At 47.5% G+C, this 23,131-nt stretch overlaps 1 protein-coding gene across 1 annotated transcript in view; it reads left to right on the forward strand.

The window, feature by feature from the left end:
- Nucleotides 1-23,131, forward strand: part of LOC121572635 (sarcoplasmic reticulum histidine-rich calcium-binding protein-like) — a 34,258-nt gene that overhangs the window by 3,393 nt on the left and 7,734 nt on the right. Inside the window, exons 3-4 of the mRNA XM_045222297.1 lie at nucleotides 3,251-3,428; nucleotides 22,650-22,753. Coding sequence (XP_045078232.1) covers nucleotides 3,251-3,428; nucleotides 22,650-22,753 — 282 coding nt within the window. The remainder of the gene's footprint in view (nucleotides 1-3,250; nucleotides 3,429-22,649; nucleotides 22,754-23,131) is intronic.

Consider the following 23,131-nt stretch of genomic DNA (forward strand, 5'->3'; position numbering starts at 1 on the left):
ATTGTCTCTCTCCTCCCTGCTACCTCTCACTCATCTCTCTTTCTTTTCCATCAAACGTTCCCTTGTTTCCTCTCCATAAATAACCAAGGTGTGTGTCAGAGGGTCCTCCTCTGAGTCTGTGGTGAATCCTCTCTCCCACTCCATCCCTCTCTCAAGGAAAGGGAAGAGGACTGGAGAGACGGGGAGAAGGGAAGAGGACTGGAGGGGAGAAGGGAAGAGGACTGGAGGGACGGGGGAGAAGGGAAGAAGTAAGCAAAGAAACAGGGGAGAAGGGAAGAGGACTGGAGAGACGGGGGAAAAGGGATGTGTGGGAGAGGGAGAGAGCGGGAGAGAGATGAATAAGTGTGATTTCCCAGGACAATGTGAACTTGTCACTCCTTTTGGACAGAACTCTCTCCCCTCCTTCTTCCCTCCTCCCTCCTCTCCCTATCTTCTCTCCCCTCTAGAGAGAGACTGGTCTGTGCAGTAATATCAGTTTTCCTCAGGTGTGGTGAGAGCACAGGAGAGACATCACACCACCTTCCCCTCCCTCCCTCCCTCCCTCCCTCCCTCCTCACAGCAGGAGAGGTAGAGAGGGATCAGAGCTATTAAAGACAGGTTGACGTTTATTGGGATAAGTCTTGTCTTGGAGGCAGAACTAAGCGATTTCCGCTAGATGGGCCAGCTGCAAAGTCAAAATTTGCTATATTGTAAATATCAATGAAAACAACTATTTGCTTTTTGGTCTTAATTTAAGGTTAGGGTTAGGCATTATGATTAGCAGTGTGGTTGGGGTCAGGTTTAAAATAATATTTTATGACTTTGTGGCTGTGCCAGCTATTGACCACTCTGCAGAGCTGCCTCCAGAACAAGATTAATGACAAAAAAAAAACATTAACTTGCAGGTTGAAATCTGGTTGAAATAACATCATGAGAAAGAGGTTGAAATCTGTTTGAAATAATGTAATTATAAATCTGGTTGAAATTACATAATTATCAGCCGACACCCAAACTCTTCATTGGAGAATACAACCCCATCTCATATCCAACCACCATTCACAGCACTCAGTATGGCTTAGAGCGATTTTATTAGGTTGAGTGTGTTTGATTCTAGGTGCTTCTTAAACATTAAAAGTATCTGTGCATGTATGCGGCTGTGTGTGTGTGTGTTATCTCCCTGCACAGACAGACCAGGACAATGCCCCGGATGCAGGGTGCTGGTCTCTCAGGGAGATGGCCGTCCATCTTTATATCACAGTAAAAGTGGACACACACACTCAGAGAGAGAGAGAGAGAGAGCGAGAGACAGAGAGACAGAGAGAGAGAGAGAGAGAGAGAGAGAGAGAGAGAGAGAGAGAGGAGGGAGCTAGTCAATGGTTCATATTTGCACCTTTGGTTAGTTGAGGGGTTCTTAGAGGATCCTTTAATGTAACAAAGGGTTCCTGTAAAAACAAAAACAAATACAGCCCCATAATTGTTTTTTCGATTGCCACTTCTAATGCTTCATGTCACAGGGGTTCCCCCACAGTGGCAATCTTTTGAACCCCAAAAGGTTATTCGAGGCTCCTTTACTTCTAAGAGTGTAGGGAAGCAGGGGACAAAAACATGCACACTTTTGGGCATGAGTGTTCAAGGATGTAATCACTAAAAAAATACGCAAGTAGCCTCGCGACACCCACACCAGAGATGTTTTTTTTCTCTCTCTCTCTCCGTGCGTAAAGACGCACACCCGGCTTGCTTGACCTGTGGTGTTCCTCAGCTCGCGCCGCTGCCCAGACTTCAGGTTGGGAGCCGTCACGTATTTACTGACGGGGACACGCGAGTTTTCGCGCCGGTGCTCTATCTGCTCGCGAAGGCACTATTTGGGGAGATAAACCGAACCAACCGTCCTTTTCCTTTCCGTTTTACCGTTTCGTGTCAACAAGTTCAAATCCAGACTCTCTCAGTCTGTCTGCCACCGGGAGGGAAATAACGGAACTGCTGCTCCCTCCTGCATCACCAACTCACCAAGGGAGATTTATTTCCATTAAAACTTTGGAATCTTTTTTTCAACTACGGTGAAAAACCGAATCCGAGCGCAGAGAATGATGGCACGACGCATTTACCAAAACCTGATTTTCTCGTCCATGTTTGGATGCTTGGTTTGGCTAACGGTGGTTTCTGTCGTTCACGCTGACGGTAAGTTTTTCTACATGGGTTGTGACGCCCTTTCCAAATAGTAACGGTGTCGGCTGGTTACATCCGGCGCACGGCGCGCAGATGTCAACATCTGGGGTCTGGCATCCAACCGGACATCTGAAGAGGGAGTGGAACCTCTACCTTTAGGGTTAGAACTTTTGGTCGAGGATAAACTTTTTAAGCAACATTCAGAAATATATTATACTGTATTCCAACCTGGTTTACAGAGTAAACTGGCGCATAGAATTGAACAATGCTGCTACAAAAAGCTAATGCATATAATATTGCTTGATATCACATGGTCTGTATTGATGAACCTGTGTGAGCAGGATTTTGACTTGGTGTTGGCAGTCAGGCTCTCTTTCTCTCTCTCTCTCTCTCTCTCGCTCGCTCTCTCTCTCTCTCTTTCACCTCTGCAGTGTGATATGAATGATTTGTGTGTCTTTCGCTCACTCACTCATACATGTTACAACTCACACCACACACAGCTTTCTTTGAATTCTAAAAGTTGACATCAAATAATTTCTCTATGAGATGAAAAAATCTCAAGAAATGTTAATTGTCAAAGTAACCCTATTGAATTAATGATTACATTTCTTTGAAATCTGAACATGGATAGCCTAACTGTCATTGTGATGATGATGATGGTGATGATGGTTAAGATGATGGTGGTGGTGGTGGTGATGATGGTGACACTGATGATGATGATGGTAGTGGTGGTTAGTGATGATGGTGGTCTGTATAGGGGTTTGCCACTGCAGGGCGTACAGTATGTAGCGAATCCTTCTCCTGTAGACGATAATGTACCTAGGGGGCACCGCTCCTTGCTGTCTGTGTCCCAAAGGCTGATCCTGGATCTGTACTTTAGTCATGATCAGTCTTTAGTTTGGCGAGACCTAGATGGGGAACTCTGTTATCAAATGTGAAGTTTTTACAACAGGTTTTAAAGTAGTTAATATACTATTAATTTATAGATAGTTAAATCAGTTTTAAACTGTTTTATAACTGTTGCAACTGATTTACAAACTACTGATTTAACAATCCATACCATGGTATCTGCTGTCTTCCTGTTGTAAAGGTGTTCTCTCCCCAGGTCGTGTGTTCCTATTGGACCAGAGAAACAAGTCTGACTCCGGGGGATTGGCCGAGGCAGAACATGCGTGTGCTATCAATGATGCCCGGCTGGCGTCGAGCGAGGAGCTACGTCACGCCGTGGTGGAGTGTTCCTTCTCTGCCTGCACACGAGGATGGTTGGACGGGGGCAGCGTGGGGTAAAAACACACACACACACTGACATGTTTTAGGTGTAGGTGGAAGAGGGAGGGGAAAGAGGGAGGGAGGGGAGAGAGGAACGGGAGAGAGGGAGGGGAGAGAGGGAGGGGAGAGAGGAACGGGAAAGAGGGAGGGGGAAAGAGAGGGAGGGAGGAAAAAGAGGGAGGGGAGAGAGGAACGGGAGAGAGGAACGGGAAAGAGGGAGGGGAGAGAGGGAGGGGAGAGAGGGAGGAGAAAGAGGGAGGGGAGAGAGGGAGGGAGGAAAAAGAGGGAGGAGAGAGAGGAAGGTGAGAGAGGAACGGGAAAGAGGGAGGGGAAAGAGGGAGGGGAGAGAGGGAGGAGAAAGAGGGAGGGGAGAGAGGGAGGGAAGAAAAAGAGGGAGGAGAGAGAGGAACGGGAAAGAGGGAGAGGAGAAGGGAGGAAAAAGAGGGAGGGGAGGGAGGGAGAGGAGAGAGGGAGTGGAGAGAGGAACGGGAAAGAGGGAGGGGAAAGAGGGAGGGGAGAGAGGAGGGGAAAGTGGGAGGGGATAGAGGAATGGGAAAGAGGGAGGGGAGAGAGGGAGAGGAGAGAGGGAGGGGAGAGAGGGAGGGGAGAGAGGAACGGGAAAGAGGGAGGGGAAAGAGGGAGGGGAGAGAGGGAGTGGAGAGAGGGAGAGGAGAGAGGGAGGGGAAAGAGGGAGGGAAGAGAGGGAGGGGAGAGAGGAATGGGAAAGAGGGAGGGAGGAAAAAGAGGGAGGGGAGAGAGGAACAGGAAAGAGGGAGGGGAAAGAGGGAGGGGAGAGAGGAGGGGAAAGTGGGAGAGGAGAAGGGAGGAAAAAGAGGGAGGGGAGGGAGGGAGAGGAGAGAGGGAGTGGAGAGAGGAACGGGAAAGAGGGAGGGGAAAGAGGGAGGGGAGAGAGGAGGGGAAAGTGGGAAGGAGGAAAAAGAGGGAGGGGAGAGAGGGAGGGGAGAGAGGAACGGGAAAGAGGGAGGGGAAAGAGGGAGGGGAGAGAGGGAGGGGAGAGAGGGAGAGGAGAGAGGGCGGGGAAAGAGAAAGGGGAGAGAGGAACGGGAGAGAGGAACGGGAAAGAGGGAGGGGAGAGAGGGAGGAGAAAGAGGGAGGGGAGAGAGGGAGGGAGGGGAGAGAGGGAGGAGAAAGAGGGAGGGGAGAGAGGGAGGGAGGAAAAAGAGGGAGGAGAGAGAGGAACGGGAAAGAGGGTGGGGAGGGAGGGAGGAAAAAGAGGGAGGGGAGATAGGGAGGGAGAGAGGAACGGGAAAGAGGGAGGGGAAAGAGGGAGGGGAGAGAGGGAGAGGAAAGAGGGAGGGGAGAGAGGGAGGGAGGGGAAAGAGGGAGGGGATAGAGGAATGGGAAAGAGGAAGGGGAGAGAGAGAGGGAGAGGAGAGAGGTAGGGGAAAGAGGGAGGGAAGAGAGGGAGGGGAGAGAGGTACGGGAAAGAGGGAGGGGAGAGAGGGAGGAGACTAAGCTAAGAGGGAGGGGAGAGAGGGAGGGGAGAGAGGAACGGGAAAGAGGGAGGGGGATGAGGGAGGAGAAAGAGGGAGGGGAGAGAGGGAGGGAGGAAAAAGAGGGAGGAGAGAGAGGAACAGGAAAGAGGGAGGGGAGGGAGGGAAGAAAAAGAGGGAGGGGAGAGAGGGAGGGAGGGAGGGGAGAGAGGAACGGGAAAGAGGGAGTGGAGAGAGGGAGAGGTAAGAGGGAGGGGAGAGAGGGAGGGGATAGAGGAATGGGAAAGAGGAATGGGAAAGACGGAGGGGAGGGAGGGAGGAAAAAGAGGGAGGGGAGAGAGGGAGCGGAGAGAGGAACGGGAAAGAGGGAGGGGAGAGAGGGAGGGGAAAGAGGAAGGGGAGAGAAGGAGGGGAAAATGGAGGGGAGAGAGGAACGGGAAAGAGGGAGGGGAGAGAGGGAGGGGAGAGAGAGGGGAGAGCGGAACGGGAGAGAGGGAGGAGAAAGAGGGAGGGGAGAGAGGGAGGGAGGAAAAAGAGGGAGGGGAGAGAAGAAGCGGAGAGAGGAACGGGAAAGAGGGAGGGGAGAGAGGATCAGGAAAGAGGGAGGGGAGAGAGGGAGGGAGGGGAGAGAGGGAGGGGAGAGAGGAACGGGAAAGAGGGAGGGGAGAGAGGAACGGGAAAGAGGGAGGGGAGAGAGGGAGGGAGGGAGGAAAAAGAGGGAGGGGAGAGAGGGACGGGAAAGAGGGAGGGGAAAGAGGGAGGGGAGGGAGGGAGGGGAAAGAGGGAGGGGAGAGAGGGAGGAGAGAGAGGGAGGAGAGAGAGGGAGGGGAAAGAGGGAGGGGAAAGAGGAACGGGAAAGAGGGAGGGGAGGGAAGGAGGAAAAAGAGGGCGGGGAGAGAGGGAGGGGAGAGAGGAACGGGAAAGAGGGAGGGGAAAGAGGGAGGGGAGGGAGGGAGGAGAGAGAGGGAGGAGAGAGAGGGAGGGGAAAGAGGGAGGGGAAAGAGGAACGGGAAAGAGGGAGGGGAGGGAAGGAGGAAAAAGAGGGAGGGGAGAGAGGGAGGGGAGAGAGGGAGAGGAGAGAGGCCAGGGAAAGAGGGAGGGGAGAGAGGGAGGGGAGAGAGGTACGGGAAAGAGGGAGGGGAGAGAGGGAGGAGAAAGAGGGAGGGGAGAGAGGGAGGGAGGAAAAAGAGGGAGGAGAGAGAGGAACGGGAAAGAGGGAGGGGAGGGAGGGAGGAAAAAGAGGGAGGGGAGATAGGGAGGGGAGAGAGGAATGGGAAAGAGGGAGGGGAAAGAGGGAGGGGAGAGAGGGAGAGGAAAGAGGGAGGGGAGAGAGGGAGGGGAAAGAAGGAGGGGATAGAGGAATGGGAAAGAGGGAGGGGAGAGAGGGAGGGGAGAGAGGAACGGGAAAGAGGGAGGGGAGAGAGGGAGGGAGGAAAAAGAGGAAGGAGAGATAGGAACGGGAAAGAGGGAGGGAGGAAAAAGAGGGAGGGGAGAGAGGAACGGGAAAGAGGGAGGGGAAAGAGGGAGGGGAGAGAGGGAGAGGAAAGAGGGAGGGGAGAGAGGGAGGGAAAAGAGGGAGGGGATAGAGGAATGGGAAAGAGGAATGGGAAAGACGGAGGGGAGGGAGGGAGGAATAAGAAGGAGGGGAGAGAGGGAGAGAGGTGATTAGCGGTAGGGAGACAGGGTGGTAGAGAAAAACAGATATGGAGTGATGGGCAGGGGAAACATTAGATATGGAGTGATGGACAGGGGAGACATTACATATGGAGTGATGGGCAGGGGAGACATTAGATATGGAGTGATGGGCAGGGGAAACATTAGATATGGAGTGATGGGCAGGGGAAACATTAGATATGGAGTGATGGAGGGAGGAAAAAGAGGGAGGAGAGAGAGGAACGGGAAAGAGGGAGGGGAGGGAGGGAGGAAAAAGAGGGAGAGGAGAGAGGGAGCGGAGAGAGGAACGGGAAAGAGGGAGGGGAAAGAGGGAGGGGAGAGAGGGAGAGGAAAGAGTGAGGGGAGAGAGGAGGGGAAAGAGGGAGGGGAAAGAGGAATGGGAAAGAGGGAGGGGAGGGAAGGAGGAAAAAGAGGGCGGGGAGAGAGGGAGGGGAGAGAGGAACAGGAAAGAGGGAGGGGAAAGAGGGAGGGGAGAGAGGGAGGGGAGAGAGGGAGAGGAGAGAGGCCAGGGAAAGAGGGAGGGGAGAGAGGGAGGGGAGAGAGGAACGGGAAAGAGGGAGGGGAGAGAGGGAGGAGAAAGAGGGAGGGGAGAGAGGGAGGGAGGAAAAAGAGGGAGGAGAGAGAGGAACGGGAAAGAGGGATGGGAGGGAGGGAGGAAAAAGAGGGAGGGGAGATAGGGAGGGGAGAGAGGAATGGGAAAGAGGGAGGGGAAAGAGGGAGGGGAAAGAGGGAGAGGAAAGAGGGAGGGGAGAGAGGGAGGGGAAAGAGGGAGGGGATAGAGGAATGGGAAAGAGGGAGGGGACAGAGAGAGGGGAGAGAGGGAGAGGAGAGAGGTAAGGGAAAGAAGGAGGGGAGAGAGGGAGAGGAAAGAGGGAGGGGAGAGAGGGAGAGGAGAGAGGGAGGGGAAAGAGGGAGGGGAGAGAGGGAGGGGAAAGAGGGAGGGGAGAGAGGGAGGGGAAAGAGGGAGGGGAGAGAGGGAGGGGAGAGAGGAACAGGAAAGAGGGAGGGGAGAGAGGGAGGAGAAAGAGGGAGGGGAGAGAGGGAGGGAGGAAAAAGAGGGAGGAGAGATAGGAACGGGAAAGAGGGAGGGAGGGGAGGGAGGGAGGAAAAAGAGGGAGGGGAGAGAGGAACGGGAAAGAGGGAGGGGAAAGAGGGAGGGGAGAGAGGGAGAGGAAAGAGGGAGGGGAGAGAGGGAGGGGAAAGAGGGAGGGGATAGAGGAATGGGAAAGAGGAACGGGAAAGACGGAGGGGAGGGAGGGAGGAAAAAGAGGGAGGGGAGAGAGGGAGCGGAGAGAGGAACGGGAAAGAGTGAGGGGAGAGAGGGAGGGGAAAGAGGGAGGGGAGAGAGGAACGGGAGAGAGGGAGGAGAAAGAGGGAGGGGAGAGAGGGAGGGAGGGAGGAAAAAGAGGGAGGGGAGAGAGGGAGCAGAGAGAGGAACGGGAAAGAGGGAGGGGAGAGAGGAACGGGAAAGAGGGAGGGAGAAAGAGAGGGAGGGAGGTAAAAGAGGAAGGGGAGAGAGGAACGGGAAAGAGGAACAGGAAAGAGGGAGGGGAGAGAGGGAGGGAGGTAAAAGAGGGAGGGGAGAGAGGAACAGGAAAGAGGGAGGGGAATGAGGGAGGGGAGGGAGGGAAGGGAAAGAGGGAGGGGAGAGAGGGAGGAAAGAGAGGGAGGAGAGAGAGGGAGGGGAAAGAGGGAGGGGAGAGAGGAATGGGAAAGAGGGAGGGGAGAGAGAGAGAAATGGACATCAGATGAAGATAGAGAAAGATGTAAGGAGGAAAAGAAAGAGACAGACAGAGAGAGGGAGACAGAGAGAGGGAGGCAGAGAGAGGGAGGCAGAGAGAGGGAGGTAGAGAGAGGGAGACAGAGAGAGGGAGGCAGAGAGAAGGATGCAGAGAGAGTGGGGCAGAGAGAGGGAGGCAGAGAGAGGGAGGCAGAGAGTGAGAAGAGAGAGGAGGAGGGAATTCTGAGTCAGGGTGTCATGCTGACAGCCACCTCCATTTACACCTCTATCGCCACAGCAACATGGGAGAGAGAGGGAGGGAAGGAGGGAGAGAGGAAGGGGGAGAGGGAGGGAGGGGGAAGGGGAGAGAGAGAGAGAGAGAGAGAGAGAGAGAGAGAGAGAGAGAGAGAGAGAGAGAGAGAGAGAGAGAGAGAGAGAGAGAGAGAGAGAGAGAGAGAGAGAGAGAGAGAGAGAGGTGATTAGCGGTAGGGAGACAGGGTGGTAGAGAAAAACAGATATGCAGTGATGGGCAGGGGAGACATTAGATATGGAGTGATGGGCAGGGGAGACATTAGATATGGAGTGATGGGCAGGGGAGACATTAGATATGGAGTGATGGGCAGGGGAAACATTATATATGGAGTGATGGGCAGGGGAGACATTAGCAACACCAGTGTTGGGGCCTGTGTCTGTAGACTCTGTAGAGCATTAAACACAAAATGGCCGACTTCTACCTGAGATGGCCGTCTGATAAAGACTCCTTCTCTCTCTCAATTCAATTCAATTTCAATTTAAGGTCTTTATTGGCATGGGAAACATATGTTAACATTGCCAAAGCAAGTGAAATAGATAATAAACAAAAGTGAAATAAACAATACAAAATGAACAGTAAACATTAGTTCCAAAAGAATAAAGACAATTCAAATGTCATATTATGGCTATATACAGTGTTGTAATGACGTGCAAATTGTTAAAGTACAAAAGGGAAAATAAATAAAGCAAATATGGGTTGTATTTACAATGGTGTTTGTTCTTCACTGGTTGCCCTTTTCTTGTGGCAACAGGTCACAAATATTGCTGCTCTGATTGCACACTGTGGTTTTTCACCCAATAGATCATTATCTGTGGGTCTGTGTAATCTGAGGGAAATATGTATCTCTAATATGGTCATACATTTGGCAGGAGGTTAGGAAGTGCAGCTCAGTTTCCACCTCATTTTGTGGGCAGTGTGCACATAGCCTGTCTTCTCTTGAGAGCCAGGTCTGCCTACGGCGGCCTCTCTCAATAGCAAAGCTATGCTCACTGAGTCTGTACATAGTCAAAGCTTTCCTTAATTTTGGGTCAGTCACAGTAGTCAGGTATTCTGCCACTGTGTGCTTAGGGCAAAATAGCATTCTAGTTTGCCTCATTTTTGTTAATTCTTTCCAATGTGTCAAGTAATTCTCTTTTAGTTTTCTCATGATTTGGTTGGGTCTAATTGTGTTGCTGTCCTGGGGCTCTGTGGGGTCTGTTTGTGTTTGTGAACAGAGCCCCAGGACCAGCTTGCTTAGGGGGCTCTTCTCCAGGTTAATCTCTCTGTAGGTGATGGCTTTGTTATGGAAGGTTTGGGAATCGCTTCCTTTCAGGTGGTTGTAGAATTTAACGTCTCTTTTCTGGATTTTGATCATTAGCGGGTATCGGCCTAATTCTGCTCTGCATGCATTAGTTGGTTTTACGTTGTACACAGAGGATATTTTTGCAAAATTCTGCATGCAGTCTCAATTTGGTGTTTGTCCCATTTTGTGAATTCTTGGTTGGTGAACGGACCCCAGACCTCATAATCAGAAAGGGAAATGGGTTCTATAACTGAGTATTTTTAGCCAGATCCTAATTGGTATGTTGAATTTTATGTTGCTTTTGATGGCATAGAAGGCCCTCTCTCAGATCGTTCACAGCTTTGTGGAAGTTACCTGGGGCGCTGATGTTTAGGCCGAGGTATGTATAGCTACGGTGTCTAGATGTAATTTGTATTTGTGGTCCTGGCAACTGGACCTTTTTCGGAACACCATTATTTTTGTCTTACTGAGATTTACTGTCAGGGCCCAGGTCTGACAGAATCTGTGCAGAAGATCTAGGTGCTGCTGTAGGCCCTCCTTGGTTGGGGACAGAAGCACCAGATCATCAGCAAACAGTAGACGTTTGACTTCAGATTCTAGTAGGGTGAGGCCGGGTGCTGCAGACTGTTCTAGTGCCCTCGCCAATTCGTTGATATATATGTTGAAGAGGGAGGGGCTTAAGCTGCTTCCCTGTCTCACCCCGCGGCCCTGTGGAAAGAAATGTGTGTGTTTTTTGCCAATTTTAACCGCACACTTGTTGTATGTTTACATGGATTTGATAATGTCGTATGTTTTCCCCCCAACACCACTTTCCATAAATTTGTATAGCAGACCCTCATATCAAATTGAGTCAAAACCTTTTTTGAAATCAACAAAGCATGAGAAGACTTTGCCTTTGTTTTGGTTTGTTTCTTTGTCAATTAGGGTGTGCAGGGTGAATATGTGGTCTTACGTACGGTAGTTATTGGGGTCCAATTTGTCTCCACTTTTGTGGATTGGGGTGATCAGTCCTTGGTTCCAAATATTGGGGAAGATGCTAGAGCAAAGGATGATGTTAAAGAGTTTAAGTATAGCCAATTGGAATTTATGGTCTGTATATTTTATCATTTCATTGAGGATACCATCACCACACATCCCTTTTTGGGTTGGAGGGTTTGTATTTTGTCCTGTAGTTTATTCAATGTAATTGGAGAATCCAGTGGATTCTGGTAGTCTTTAATAGTTGATTCTAAGATTTGTATTTGATCATGTATATGTTTTTGCTGTTTATTATTTGTTATAGGGCCAGAAAGATTGGAGAAGTGGTTTATCCATACATCTCCGTTTTGGATAGATAGTTCTTCATGTTGTTGTTTATTTAGTATTTTCCAATTTTCCCAGAAGTCGTTAGATTCTATGGATTCTTCAATTACATTTAGCTGATTTCTGACGTGCTGTTCCTTCTTTTTCCATAGTGTATTTCTGTATTGTTTTAGTGATTCACCATAATGAAGGCGTAGGCTCAGGTTTTCTGGGTCTCTTATGTTTTTGGTTAGATAGATTTTTCAATTTCTTTCTTAGGTTTTTGCATTCTTCATCAAACCATATGTCATATTGTTGTTAATTTTCTTCGGTTGTCTGCTTGAAATTTTTAGATTTGATAGGGAAGCTGAGCGGTCAAATATACTGTTTAGGTTTTCTACTGCCAAGTTTACACTTTCACTATTACACCTTCACTCACTATCTCTCTCTCTCTCTCTCTGTTTGCCAGTGGACAGCAGCTTTCACACCCTCTTCCTCGGTTTCACAGTATATCACTCTATCTATCACTCATCTATCTCTCTCTACAGCTTTATGTTGATTTATCTCCTATTCCTCATCCCTCTCTCTCTCTCTCTCTCTCTCTCTCTCTCTCTCTCTCTCTCTCTCTCTCTCTCTCTCTCTCTCTCCCTCTCTCTCTCTCCCTCTCTCTCTCTCTCTCTCTCTCTCTCTCTCTCTCTCTCTCTCTCTCTCTCTCTCTCTCTATCTCATCTCTCTCTCTCTCTCTCTCTCTCTCTCTCTCTCTCTCTCTCTCTCTCTCTCTCTCTCATCTCTTTCATCCTCTCTCTCTCTCTATTACATTTACATTTTAGTCATTTAGCAGACGCTCTTATCCAGAGCGACTTACAGGAGCAATTAGGGTTAAGTGCCTTGCTCAAGGGCACATCGACAGATTTTTCACCTAGTCTATCTCTCATCCATCTCTCCCTCTCTCTATCTCATCCATCTCTCCCTCTCTCTATCTCATCCATCTCTCTCCCTGACTGAACTGACTGTTATCCACCATTTTTTGTCACTAACACGCAGATACAGCGTTCTACACCAGACTGTATACCCAGATATAGACTGTGGGTTTGGGTGATATTTCCGACAGAGCTAGGCAGGTAGAACGTTTCCTTCTATCAGAAAGGGAACCACCCTGGTGTGTTTGTGTGTGTGCCTGAGTACTCAGACCTCTATTGGTGTATGCTATTGGTAGATGTTACATATTATGGGATAAATTGTGTGATGTCATATCTCCACCCAGCTCCAGTGTACGGTACAGACTGTAATGTAATGTAGCCTACTCTCAGATCACTTCCGTATGTATGGACCGTATGCATGGACCGTATGTATGGACTGTATGTATGGACCGTATGTATGGACCGTATGCATGGACCGTATGTATGGACCGTATGTATGGACCGTATGTATGGACCGTATGTATGGACCGTATGTATGGACCGTATGTATGGACCGTATGTATGGACCGTATGTATGGACCGTATGTATGGACCGTATGTATGGACCGTATGTATGGACCGTATGTATGGACTGTATGTATGGACCGTATGTATGGACCGTATGTATGGACCGTATGTATGGACCGTATGTATGGACTGTATGTATGGACCGTATGTATGGACTGTATGTATGGACTGTATGTATGGACTGTATGTATGGACCGTATGTATGGACTGTATGTATGGACTGTATGTATGGACATCAAAAAGTATTCATACCCCTTGACTTATTCCACATTTTGTTGTGTTACAGTAATCTAGACACAATACCCCATAATAACAAAGTTAAATAGTTTTTTTTTAATTGTAGCAAATTTATTTAAAATGAAATACAGAAATATCTAATTTACATAAGTATTCACACCCCTTTGCTATGACACTCCAAATTGAGCTCAGGTGCATCCAATTAACTATTCTAAAATGGATTTTGTTTATCCCTCATCAATCTACACACAATAACCCATAATGACAAAGCAAAAACAGGTTTTTAGACATTTTTGCAATTGTATAATAAAAATAAAATGGAAATATCACATTTACATAAGTATTCAGACCCTTTACTCAGTACTTAGTTGAAGCACCTTTGGCAGCGATTACAGCATCAAGTCTTCTTGGGTATGACGCTACAAGCTTGGCACACCTGTATTTGGGGAGTTTCTCTCATTCTCTCTGCAGATCCTCTCAAGCTCTGTCAGGTTGGATGGGGAGCGTCGCTGCACAGCTATTTTCAGGTCTCTCCAGAGATGTTCGATCAGGTTCAAGTCCGGGCTCTGGCTGGTCCCCTGAAAGATATTCAAAGACTTGTCCCGAAGCCACTCCTGCGTTGTCTTGATTTTGTGCTTAGGGTCGTTGTCCTGTTGGAAGATGAACCTTCGCCCCAGTCTGAGGTCCTGAGCGCTCTGACGCAGGTTTTCATCAAGGATCTCTCTGTACTTTGCTCCGATCATCTTTCCCTCGATCCTGACTAGTCTCCCAGTCCCTGCCGCTGAAAAACATCCCCACAGCATGATGCTGGCACCACCATGCTTCACCGTAGGGATGGTGGCAGGTTTCCTCCAGACGTGATGCTTGGCATTCATGCCAAATAATTCAATCTTGGTTTCATCAGACCAGAACATTTTGTTTCTCATGGTCTGAGAGTCCTTTAGGTGCCTTTTGGCAAACACCAAGAGGGCTGTTATGTGCCTTTTACTGAGGAGTGGCTTCCGTCTGGCCACTCTACCATAAAGGCCTGATTGGTGGAGTGCTGCAGAGATGGTTGTCCTTCTGGAAGGTTCTCCCATCTTCACAAAGGAACTCTGGAGCTCTGTCAGGGTGACCATCGGGTTCTTGGTCACCTCCCTGACCAAGGCCCTTCTCCCTCGATTGCTCAGTTTGACCAGGCGGACAGCTCTAGGAAGAGTCTTGGTGGTTCCAAACTTCTTCCATTTAAGAATGATGGAGGCCACTCTGTTCTTGGGGACCTTCAATGCTGCAGAAATGTTTTGGTACCCCTTCCCTAGATCTGTGCCTCGACACAATCCTGTCTCGGAGCTCTACAGACAATTCCTTCAACCTCATGGCTTGGTTTTTGCAGGTGTATGCCTTTCCAAATCATGTCCAATCAATTGAATTTACCACAGGTGGACTCCAATCAAGTTGTAGAAACATCTCAAGGATGATCAATGGAAACAGGATGCACCTGAGCTCAATTTCCATTCTCATAGCAAAAGGTCTGAATACTTATGTAAATAAGGTATTTCCATTTGTATATATTTTATAAATTTGCAAACATTTCTAAAAACCTGTTTTCGTTTTGTCATTATGGGGTATTGTGTGTAGATTGATAAGGAAAGAATTGAATTTAATCCATTTTAGAATAAGGCTGTAACGTAACAAAATGTGGAAAAAGTCAAGGGGTCTGAATACTTTCCCGAAGGCACTGTATATCACGGTCGCAAGGTATATGAATGAACAGGTTACAGAGCAAACAATGGTGGGGGTGGGGGGGGTTGGCTTCCCCAGTGATTTTACCCATCATGCACCACTACTGTGTCCAACCCATTATGCTACATGTGTCATTCTTCTCCCTTCTGATAACAGTTACTATGGAGGAGAACACTGCAAACTGGTCAAACTAAAAACATTTTGATTGCCTTAAATCAACTTAAATGACCCCCGTGTACCCCAAAATATACAGTATCAGTTAAAAGTTTGGACACACCTACTCATTCAAGGGTTTTTCTTTATTTTTACTATTTTCTACATTGTACAATAATAGTGAAGACATCAAACCTATGAAATAACACATATGGAATTAATGTAGTAACCAAAAAAGTGTTAAACAAATCAACATTTATTTTATATTTGAGATTCTTCAAATAGTCACCCTTTGCCTTGATGACAACTTTGCACACTCTTGGCATTCTCTCAACGACCTTCACCTGGAATGCTTTTCCAACAGTCTTGAAGGAGTTCCCACATATGCTTAGGACTTGTTGGCTGCTTTTCCTTCACTCTGCCGTCCGACTCATCCCAAACCATCTCAATTGGGTTGAGGTTGGGGGATTGTGGAGGCCAGGTCATCTGATGCAGCACTCCATCACTCTCCTTCTTGGTAAAATAGCCCGTACACAGCCTGGAGGTGTGTTGGGTCATTGTCCTGTTGAAAAACAAATGATAGTCCCACTGAGCCCAAACCAGATGGGATGGCGTATCGCTGCAGAATGCTGTGGTAGCCATGCTGGTTAAGTGTGCCTTTGAATTCTAAATAAATCACAGACAGTGTCACCAGCAAAGCACCCTCACACCATAACACCTCCTCCTTCATGCTTTACAGTGGGAAATACACATACGGAGATCATCCGTTCAGCCACACCGCGTCTCACAAAGACACGGCGGTTGGAACCAAAAATATCAAATTTGGACTCCAGACCAACTGACAATTTTCCACCGGTCTAATGTCCATTGCTCGTGTTTCTTGGCCCAAGCAGGTCTCTTCTTCTTATTGGTGTCCTTTAGTAGTGGTTTCTTTGCAGCAATTCGACCATGAAGGCCTGATTCACAAAATCCCCTCTGAGCAGTTGATGTTGAGATGTGTCTGTGACTTGAAATCTGTGAAGCATTTATTTGGGCTGCAATTTCTGAGGCTGGTAACTCTAATGAACTTATCCTCTGCAGCAGAGGTAACTCTGGGTCTTCCATTCCTGTGGTGGTCCTCATGAGAGCCAGTTTCATCATAGCACTTGATGGATTTGCGACTGCACTTGAAGAAACTTTCAAAGTTCTTGAAATTTTCCATATTGGCTGACCTTCATGTCTTAAAGTAATGATGGACTGTCATTTCTCTTTGCTTATTTGAGCTGTTCTTGCCATAATATGGACTTGGTCTTTTACCAAATAGGGCTAACTTTTGTATAACTTTTGACTGGTAGTGTGTATATCATTTAGCATACGCTTTTATCCAAAGCGAATTACAGTATTGTGTGCATACATTTTACATACAGTGCCTTACAAAAGTATTCATCCCCCTTGGCGTTTTTCCTATTTTGTTGCATTACAACCTGTAATTTAAATGGATTTTTATTTGGATTTCATGTAATGGACATACATAAAATAGTCCAAATTGGTGAAGTGAAATGAAAAAAATAACTTGTTTCAACAAACTCTAAAAAATAAATAACGGAAAAGTGGTGCATGCATATGTATTCACCCCCTTTGCTATGAAGCCCCTAAATAAGATCTGGTGCAACCAATTACCTTCAGAAGTCACATAATTAGTTAAATAAAGTCCACCTGTGTGCAATCTAAGTGTCACATGATCTGTCACATGACACCTGTTCTAAAAGGCCCCAGAGTCTGCAACACCACTAAGCAAGGGGCACCACCAAGCAAGTGGCACCATGAAGACCAAGGAGCTCTCCAAACAGGTCAGGGACAAAGTTGTGGAGAAGTACAGATCAGGGTTGGGATATAAAAAAAATCTGAAACTTTGAACATCCCACTGAGCACCATTAAATCCATCATAAATCCATCACGGACCAGGCAAGGGCATTAATCAGAGAGGCAACAAAGAGACCAAAGATAACCCTGAAGGCGCTGCAAAGCTCCACAGCGGAGATTGGAGTATCTGTCCATAGGACCACTTTAAGCTGTACGCTCCACAGAGCTGAACTTTACGGAAGAGTGACCAGAAAAAAGCCATTGCTTAAAGAAAAAAATAGGCAAACACGTTTGGTTTTCGCCAAAAGGCAAGTGGGAGACTCCCCAAACATATAGAAGAAGGTACTCTGGTCAGATGAGACTAAAACTGAGCTTTTTGGCCATCAAGGAAAACGCTATGTCTGGTGCAAACCCAACACCTCTCATCACCCCGAGAACACCATCCCCACAGTGAAGCATGGTGGTGGCAGCATCATGCTATGGGGATGTTTTTCATCGGCAGGACTGGGAAACTGGCCAGAATTGAAGGAATGAAGGATGGCGCTAAATACAGGGAAATTCTTGAGGGAAACCTGTTTCAGTCTTCCAGAGATTTTAGACTAGGACGGAGGTTCACCTTCCAGCAGGACAATGACCCTAAGCATACTGCTAAAGTAACACTCGAGTGGTTTAAGGGGAAACATTTAAATGTCTTGGAATGGCCTAGTCAAAGCCCAGACCTCAATCCAATTGAGAATCTGTGGTATGACTTAAAGATTGCTGTACACCAGCGGAACCCATCCAACTTGAAGGAGCTGGAGCAGTTTTGCCTTGAAGAATGGGCAAAAATCCCAGCGCTAGATGTGCCAAGCTTATAGAGACATACCCCAAGAGACTTGCAGCTGTAATTGCTGCAAAAGGTGGCTCTACAAAGTATTGACTTTGGGGGGGTGAATAGTTATGCACGCTCAAGTTTTCAGTTTTTTTGTCTTATTTCTTGTTTGTTTCACAATAACAAATATTTTTCATCTTCAAAGTGGTAGGCATGTTGTGTAAATCAAATGATACAAACCCCCCCAAAATCCATTTTAATTCCAGGTTGTAAGGCAACAAAATAGGAAAAATTCCAAGGGGGTGAATACTTTCGCAAGTCACTGTATGGGTGGTCCCGGGAATCAAACCCACTACCCTGGCATTACATGCTAAGGACCACCTGTGTTCACTATGTTTAGACCAGAAGGTATTTAACAACAGGGTAACAAATCAGGTGACTTTGGGGCACACGTTGTGACTCATCATCAGCAAGGAGGTGACAGAGTCAGGAGGTAAAGATCACCGTCCTCCACCTACACACACACACACACACACACACACACACACACACACACACACACACACACACACACACACACACACACACACACACACAGACACACACACACACACACACACACGCACATACACACACGCACACATGCACACACACACCCACGCACACACACACACCCACGCACACACACACACACACCCACGCACGCACACACACACACACACACACACACACACACACACACACACACACACACACACACACACACACACATACACACACACACACACACACACACACACACGCACATGCACACACGCACACACACGCACACATGCACACACACACCCACGCACACACACACACCCACGCACACATGGACACACACACCCACTCACACATGCACACACACCCACGCACACACACACACCCACGCACACACGCACACACACACCCACGCACACATGCACACACACACACACACACCCACGCACCCACGCACACATGCACACACGCACACACACACACACCCACGCACACATGCACACACACACACCCACACACACACGCACACACGCACACACACACACACACACATACACACACACACACGCACACACACACACAATTTACTGTTTGATAATTATATGATTATAATTACGTGTGGCTCAGCGGTCTAAGGCACTGCATCTCAGTGCTTGAGGCGTCACTACAGACCCCCTGGTTCGACTCCAGGCTGTATCACAACCGGCCGTGATTGGGAGTCCGGCACACAATTGGCCCAGCGTCGTCCGGGTTTGGCCGGTGTAGGCCGTCATTGTAAATAAGAATGTGTTCTTAACTGACTTGCCTAGTTAAATAAAGGTTAAATTAAAAAATTAAAAAATTAAAAAGATTACCAGATGGTGTCAAAAGTGTTTATTAGGATATCATCTAGAAGAGAGTGGTGTTTAAAGACACTGTTAGGGCTATGTAACATCGGGCATTATTCATTTGTAAAACAATGTTTGCTCAATAGGCCTATTTGGAAGTTGCGAAAAAATATTTTGGTAGCCTACAGCAGACAGATCAGGCCCCCAGTGTCCGGTCTGTGAAGTCACAAGCTCTGCTGGTCGGCTACTGCGTAGCAACCTAGTGGTGCCAAAAGCCCTGGTCTGCCCTAGAAAGACAATATAAATTACGATCGCTACAAATCGAGATATTTAATTAAATAGTGATCCATTCTGACTACTACATTTGTTGTCACACAGGACCACGTGCTGACACAGACTAATCATGGGCAAGCAGACTAATCATGGGAAGACAGACTAATCATGGGCAGACAGACTAATCATGGGCAGACAGACTAATCATGGGTAGACAGACTAATCATGGGCAGGCAGGCTAATCATGGGCAGGCAGGCTAATCATGGGCAGGCAGGCTAATCATGGGCAGGCAGACTAATCATGGGCAGGCAGACTAATCATGGGCAGACAGACTAATCATGGGCAGGCAGGCTAATCATGGGCAGGCAGGCTAATCATGGGCAGGCAGACTAATCATGGGCAGGCAGACTAATCATGGGCAGACAGACTAATCATGGGCAGACAGGCTAATCATGGGCAGACAGGCTAATCATGGGCAGACAGACTAATCATGGGCAAGCAGACTAATCATGGGCAGACAGACTAATCATGGGCAGGAAGGCTAATCATGGGCAGGCAGGCTAATCATGGGCAGGCAGGCTAATCATGGGCAGACAGACTAATCATGGGCAGGCAGACTAATCATGGGCAGGCAGACTAATCATGGGCAGGCAGACTAATCATGGGCAGGCAGACTAATCATGGGCAGGCAGACTAATCATGGGCAGGCAGACTAATCATGGGCAGACAGACGAATCATGGGCAGACAGACTAATCATGGGCAGGCAGGTTAATCATGGGCAGGCAGGCTAATCATGGGCAGGCAGGCTATTCATGGGCAGGCAGACTAATCATGGGCAGGCAGACTAATCGTGGGCAGGCAGACTAATCATGGGCAGGCAGGCTAATCATGGGCAGGCAGACTAATCATGGGCAGGCAGACTAATCATGGGCAGGCAGACTAATCATGGGCAGGCAGGCTAATCATGGGCAGGCAGACTAATCATGGGCAGGCAGACTAATCATGGGCAGGCAGGCTACGAGGAGGCTCGGGCCTGTTTGGGTTAACTCTCTCAGGCAGGATGAAAACGACTACATCGACCATGATCCTTTGCTAGTTACGGCCACCTTCACCATTATCCTTACCGATTTGTTTGGTGCCATTCAGCCCCGTTCAGCAATATGGCACTTCAAATTCAAATACTTCTGGCTTCATGCGCCATTGGGAGTTTTCCATAGGAGTACGTGGATGACGTCAGCGCTATCACTATCTACTGGTTTGAATGTCTATGAGACAGATTCGAGTCTTCTCTGTTCCGCAGGAGCCATTTTTACTTTCCAACATGTGTTTTCCCACAGTAGTATTTGAAATCTTGTGAAAGGCCTGTTTTGTCTGCTGTTCACTGACAGATTTGCCCTTCATTCCCGACTGTGGGCTATGCCTTGTTATTGGGCTACACACAATCCACAGCTAGGCAATTTAAAAAAAAAAGAAGCTATTGATCCTCTGTGGCTAAATTATAGGCCTTCTCCTGGTGTAGTAAACTATTCTGAATTAGTTAATTTCTTTCTGAACAGACCACATTAATTCTATAACTTTGGCAAATCTATTTCAATTTATCAGGGGTGCTGCGGCTCCTCCAGCACCCTTCATGATTTGAAATGATTTGATTCTATAAGGAAATAAATGATGTTCTGCTGAGCAGCCAACCAGACCGAATATTGATGATGATGTAATTCAAGTGTTAATCAAATCTTATGTTGCTGTGGCAGTACTGTTGATATTTAAACTAGGTAGCTTACTACACACACTCGACCAGTGACCGCATTTCCGCGAACAATCTCTGTACCGGGCAGATTTGGGGAAAATGTGAGCTCAGTACAGTATATCCTGTCTAGATGTAGTCATACCTCTATCAGGGCTGCTGATACAGCAGGATACAGTGGGGGAAAAAAGTATTTAGTCAGCCACCAATTGTGCAAGTTCTCCCACTTAAAAAGATGAGAGAGGCCTGTAATTTTCACCATAGGTACACGTCAACTATGACAGACAAAATGAGGAAAAAAAATCCAGAAAATCACATTGTAGGATTTTTTATGAATTTATTTGCAAATTATGGTGGAAAATAAGTATTTGGTCAATAACAAAAGTTTCTCAATACTTTGTTATATACCCTTTGTTGGCAATGACACAGGTCAAACGTTTTCTGTAAGTCTTCACAAGGTTTTCACACACTGTTGCTGGTATTTTGGCCCATTCCTCCATGCAGATCTCCTCTAGAGCAGTGATGTTTTGGGGCTGTCGCTGGACAACACGGACTTTCAACTCCCTCCAAAGATTTTCTATGGGGTTGAGATCTGGAGACTGGCTAGGCCACTCCAGGACCTTGAAATGCTTTTTACGAAGCCACTCCTTCGTTGCCCGGGCGGTGTGTTTGGGATCATTGTCATGCTGAAAGACCCAGCCACGTTTCATCTTCAATGCCCTTGCTGATGGAAGGAGGTTTTCACTCAAAATCTCACGATACATGGCCCCATTCATTCTTTCCTTTACACAGATCAGTCGTCCTGGTCGCTTTGCAGAAAAACAGTCCCAAAGCATGATGTTTCCACCCCCATGCTTCACAGTAGGTATGGTGTTCTTTGGATGCAACTCAGCATTCCTTGTCCTCCAAACACGACGAGTTGAGTTTTTACCAAAAAATCTGACCATATGACATTCTCCCAATCCTCTTCTGGATCATCCAAATGCACTCTAGCAAACTTCAGACGGGCCTGGACATGTACTGGCTTAAGCAGGGGGACACGTCTGGCACTGCAGGATTTGAGTCCCTGGCGGCGTAGTGTGTTACTGATGGTAGGCTTTGTTACTTTGGTCCCAGCTCTCTGCAGGTCATTCACTAGGTCCCCCCGTGTGGTTCTGGGATTTTTGCTCACCGTTCTTGTGATCATTTTGACCCCACGGGGTGAGATCTTGCATGGAGCCCCAGATCGAGGGAGATTATCAGTGGTCTTGTATGTCTTCCATTTCCTAATAATTGCTCCCACAGTTGATTTCTTCAAACCCAGCTGCTTACCTATTGTAGATTCAGTCTTCCCAGCCTGGTGCAGGTCTACAATTTTGTTTCTGGTGTCCTTTGACAGCTCTTTGGTCTTGGCCATAGTGGAGTTTGGAGTGTGACTGTTTGACGTTGTGGACAGGTGTCTTTTAAACTGATAACAAGTTCAAACAGGTGCCATTAATACAGGTAACGAGTGGAGGACAGAGGAGCCTCTTAAAGAAGACGTTACAGGTCTGTGAGAGCCAGAAATCTTGCTTGTTTGTAGGTGACCAAATACTTATTTTCCACCATAATTTGCAAATAAATTCATTAAAAATCCTACAATGTGATTTTCTGGATTTTTTTTCCTCAATTTGTCTATCATAGTTGACGTGTACCTATGATGAAAATTACAGGCCTCTCTCATCTTTTTAAGTGGGAGAACTTGCACAATTGGTGGCTGACTAAATACTTTTTTCCCCCACTGTATATATCCTGTCTAGATGTAGTCATACCTATTTCAGGGCTGCAGAAACAGCAGGATGTATAGGATGTTTGGCTGATAATGTCATCACGCAGCAGTGTGTTTCTACAGGACTACGGTGTGCAGTAACGTGGGCAGTGCTCTGAAGGCAGTAGATGTGAAGGTAGAGAACGCTACAGAGGACAACACACACCTGGGTGTCTTCTGTGTCAAAGGTCAGTACACACACACGCGCGCACTTGCACACGCACGTTTCGCAATTCTCTGCCTTAAGATGTTTACTGAGGGCTTAAAGAGGTAGTGTCACCACACCTCTCCACTCCCTCCATCTTCTCTCTCTTTCGCTCTCTCAATTTAATTTCAATTTAAGGGGTTTTATTGGCATGGGAAACATATGTTTACATTGCCAAAGCAGGTGAAATAGATACTAAACAAAAGTGAAATAAACAATATGTTTTTTTACAGTAAACATTATACTCACAAAAGTTCCAAAAGAATAAAGACATTTCAAATGTAATATTATGTCTATATACAGTGTTTTCCGCTTCCGCCATGCTGCTTAAGTGATCGACTCGGCTTGAACCTGGGTCATC

The sequence above is a fragment of the Coregonus clupeaformis genome, chromosome 8, assembly GCF_020615455.1.
Source record: "Coregonus clupeaformis isolate EN_2021a chromosome 8, ASM2061545v1, whole genome shotgun sequence".
NCBI lineage: Eukaryota > Metazoa > Chordata > Actinopteri > Salmoniformes > Salmonidae > Coregonus > Coregonus clupeaformis.